Source organism: Diadema antillarum, unplaced genomic scaffold, assembly GCF_040938485.1.
Source record: "Diadema antillarum isolate AM-2024a unplaced genomic scaffold, OU_Dant_1.0 seq00000692_RagTag, whole genome shotgun sequence".
NCBI lineage: Eukaryota > Metazoa > Echinodermata > Echinoidea > Diadematoida > Diadematidae > Diadema > Diadema antillarum.
The window spans coordinates 209,047-212,683 of NW_027271597.1; the positions used below are offsets into that span (position 1 = coordinate 209,047).

The 3,637-nt window shown below is 43.5% G+C and overlaps 1 protein-coding gene across 1 annotated transcript; it reads left to right on the forward strand.

The window, feature by feature from the left end:
* Positions 1-732: 732 nt before the first annotated feature.
* LOC139737394 (uncharacterized protein F54H12.2-like) lies at positions 733-2,061 on the forward strand. The gene has a single exon (XM_071648069.1). It carries the CDS (start codon positions 733-735, stop codon positions 2,059-2,061), a length of 1,329 nt encoding a protein of 442 aa, XP_071504170.1.
* Positions 2,062-3,637: the final 1,576 nt, after the last annotated feature.

Sequence of the window (3,637 nt, forward strand, 5' to 3'; positions counted from 1 at the left end):
GGGATTTACTCAAAAGACTTTGAGAGAGAATATCGAAGCCTCCTATTTTCCCGATATTGACGGAGGATTATTCGCTCTGTACGTATACACCGATATCATCGATAATCAGAGAGTAGGTGATGTGAGCGCTCCGTTATTAAGAATCGTAGCTACGGATAAGGATAAGGCTGGTGGCGTAGTGCATCATTCGTACCAGACTCCGCATTATCTACCCGTCAAAATCAAATATATAGATACGATACAATTAGATATAAGGAGTGATTTTGGGGAAAAGGTGCCATTTCAAAGTGGGAAAGTCATCGTGAAACTGCACTTTCGATCTTCTCGTAAACAAACATTCTTTTAATAGTCATGACGGCTCAGGGTACATCCCTGCCCGTCTTTCGAGGAGCGCGAATGCAACGAGGGTATGGTTTGGGAAGTATGTTGAAGGGGTTACTGCGATCAGCCGTACCTTATTTGGGTAAAAAGGCGCTGCAGACTGGTCTTAACATCGCCAGTGATGTGGTTCAGGGAGACAGCTTAAAGCGCGCCACCTCGGCAAACCTTAAACATCTCGGTCGTCAGTTATCCAGCCAACCCAGGAAGAGAAATAAAGCGTTTAAAAGGAAGCGCCCCATTAAGAAAAGGGTCACTTCGAAAGGAGCAAAGAGAAGGAAGACATCGGATATTTTTGACAAGTGAACTCATTCGTATCATCCCTGGCCGTGTGCACGCTCACGTCTCGACAATATGGATAAGATCCATCGCCAATCCTGCGATTGTTCAAAGTCAGAAGTGGACCTGTTTAGCATTCCACCTACGCAAACGACGGTCGAGAGTGGGAAATGGGTCGAATATTTTCCTCTTACAAACATAGGCGATGCCACGCCTATTCAGTTTCATCTACAAGGGTCGACGGATGAATACACCGATTTATCCCAGACCTTCCTGCACCTTCAAGTCAAAGTGGTCAACGGTGATGGCACGCCTATCGGCGAAAATGAAAAGGTTGCCCCGACAAACTTGTTCATGCATTCCTTATTCAGCGATGTGGACTTGATGTTAAACGACAGACTCGTCACCCCCTCTACCAATACCTACCCTTACCGAGCCATCTTGGAAACTCTGTTAACTTACGGGCCGGCTGCGAAAGAATCCCAACTGACCTCGTCGCTCTATTTTAAAGACACACCCGGGTTTATGGATGATGGCAACCCCTTCAGCGCAACGCCTGGCAACGGAGGAATGAGACAGAGGCAAGATTACATCAAGGAGAGTCGGACTCTCGACATGGTTGGAGTTCTTCACTTGGATATGTGTTTTCAAGAACGTTTGCTCTTGGGAGGAGTGGATGTCAAACTTAAACTCAATCGCAGCAAAGATAGTTTCAGTCTAATTTCCGCTACCGACGGCGCCAGCTACAAAGTCCAGGTCACTAACGCGTCTCTGTTTGTCAGAAGGGTCAAGCTGAGTTCAGACGCTGCGCTGCTTCATGCAAAGACCTTGGAGACGCAAACGGCAAAGTACCCGCTAAGGCGTGTGGAAGTTAAGACATTCAGCATACCGCGTGGGAACCTGTCATTCACCAGAGAGAGCCTGATTCTGGGGCAAATGCCCAAACGATTAGTCATAGGATGCGTGGGTAACACAGCCTTCAACGGAGATTACTCGAAAAACCCGTTCAACTTTCATCACTACAACCTCAACTTCTTGGCGTTGTACGCCGATTCCGAGCAAGTTCCCTGGAAACCCCTCCGTCCTAAATTCGCCGAACAGAATGCGAGTTACATCTTAGCCTACCAGACTCTGTTTTCCGGAACAAATTCCCTGTACCGGGACAAAGGTAATCACATCGATCGAAAAGATTACGGGAATGGATATTCACTGTACGCCTTTGACCTGACACCCGACCTCTCGGATGGCGATTGCTTCAACCTTCGTAAACACGGAAACGTACGTCTGGAGATGCAGTTTGAGGAGGCTCTACCAGAGACTATCAACGTTCTGGTGTATGCGGAATATGAGAGCATCGTCGAAATTGATAGAAATCGAAACGTGATTGTGGATTTTGGAAACTGAGAGGAGGAGAGACAGTTAAATCTCTACGGGGCATTCACCATGAATACGGAACATCTTTTAAACTTTGTTGAACGAGACAAACTGATGAAGAAGTATTTTCTGGGCATTTTTCCCGCGGACCACGTACCTGATTATGTGAAAAGCTTACCAGCGGCGTTGATCGCCAATGTCGATAACCATAATGAACCGGGTAGTCATTGGATCGCTATGTACGTAAATAGATATGGTCAGGCAGATTTTTTTGACTCGTACGGGAGACACCCGAGGATGTATTCTAGTTATTTCACCGAGTTTTTACAATACAACTCGAACGAATGGAAATATAATACCCGATCTCTTCAATCAGACTGGTCAACGGTATGCGGGCAATATTGCTTGTACTTCTTGTTTCAGCGAGTGAGAGGAAACAGTATGCAAAGTATCGTGTCAAACTTTCATTCGAATAAACTTCAGAATGATCGAAAAGTATACGCCTTTGTCAATACGCGATATCCAAATTTAAATTCTCATATGTATGACCCGAATCTAATTTTACGGCAAATATCAAAGTCTTTAAACTAATGTATGTATGTCCTCTGTGGCTCGTGTTAGCCCTATTTGCCATCTCTCTGTATGTCGATGTATCGCAATGTCTGTGTATATATTTATATGTTGGTTAATATTCACCTACGACTTGGTCATGCGTTATATATATATATATATATATATATATATATACACGTATCGTATACTTCATTCTACTTTTCTCCCTCAGTCTCTTTCTCTCTCTCTCTCTCTCTCTTCGCCTTCCTCCTTCCTCCATAGTGCATGCGATGAGTAGTTAATGATACCGACTCGTAGATGAGTGAAAAGTCAATGTGAATCAGTAAAGTTCGTTTATACATTTGAGTTTATTTGTACAAGTTCGTTGAACGTAATAAAGATCTCCATCGTATGACAATATATACGCATCATTTGTGAATTACATTCGTCTGATTACAATGTGTTACAAAGAGTTTACGCATGTTGGGAGTGATCGATGAGAGAATGATGATGACGATGCGAGGTATTTAACCAACGCCATTTAAAACGAGTAATAACGCGTACCATGAACGTACACGTACAGTGAGAAAGATAGATTCCATGCGGATGAAAATGCATCCAGACTGAGACAAGTACATTCCTTAATACAACGTCAGTGATAAAGCATGACGCGAACATAAACGAGTACATTTAAACGGATAATTCAATCCGCAAAATGTTTACAAATACATGAGATACTTTTACACAATGTGATACAAATTTGCACGACTATAAATCCGAGTGTTTTGCATCAATGAATGGAGCGAGTATGATTTAATCAAAACTTTCCCAAGTCAACTTGGGTTTGGTGGAACGAGTCAACTTCCTCGCCTGTGTTTTTCTCTTTGGTTGTTTGAGCGTTGGTTGATCGATACGTGTAGTGAGAATAGGAGTGGAGGGTAATAGTTTGGGTGATGCACTCGCTGCCAGAATACCGCGAGGACTCTTACGTTTCAATTGTTGCAAAACACTCAGTCGTTCATTATTCGAAATCAGAGATTCCGGTACATTTGAT

Coding starts and splice junctions, on each gene's coding strand:
- LOC139737394 (XM_071648069.1), top strand. CDS start 733: ATGGATAAGATCCATCGCCAATCCTGCGATTGTTCAAAGTCAGAAGTG.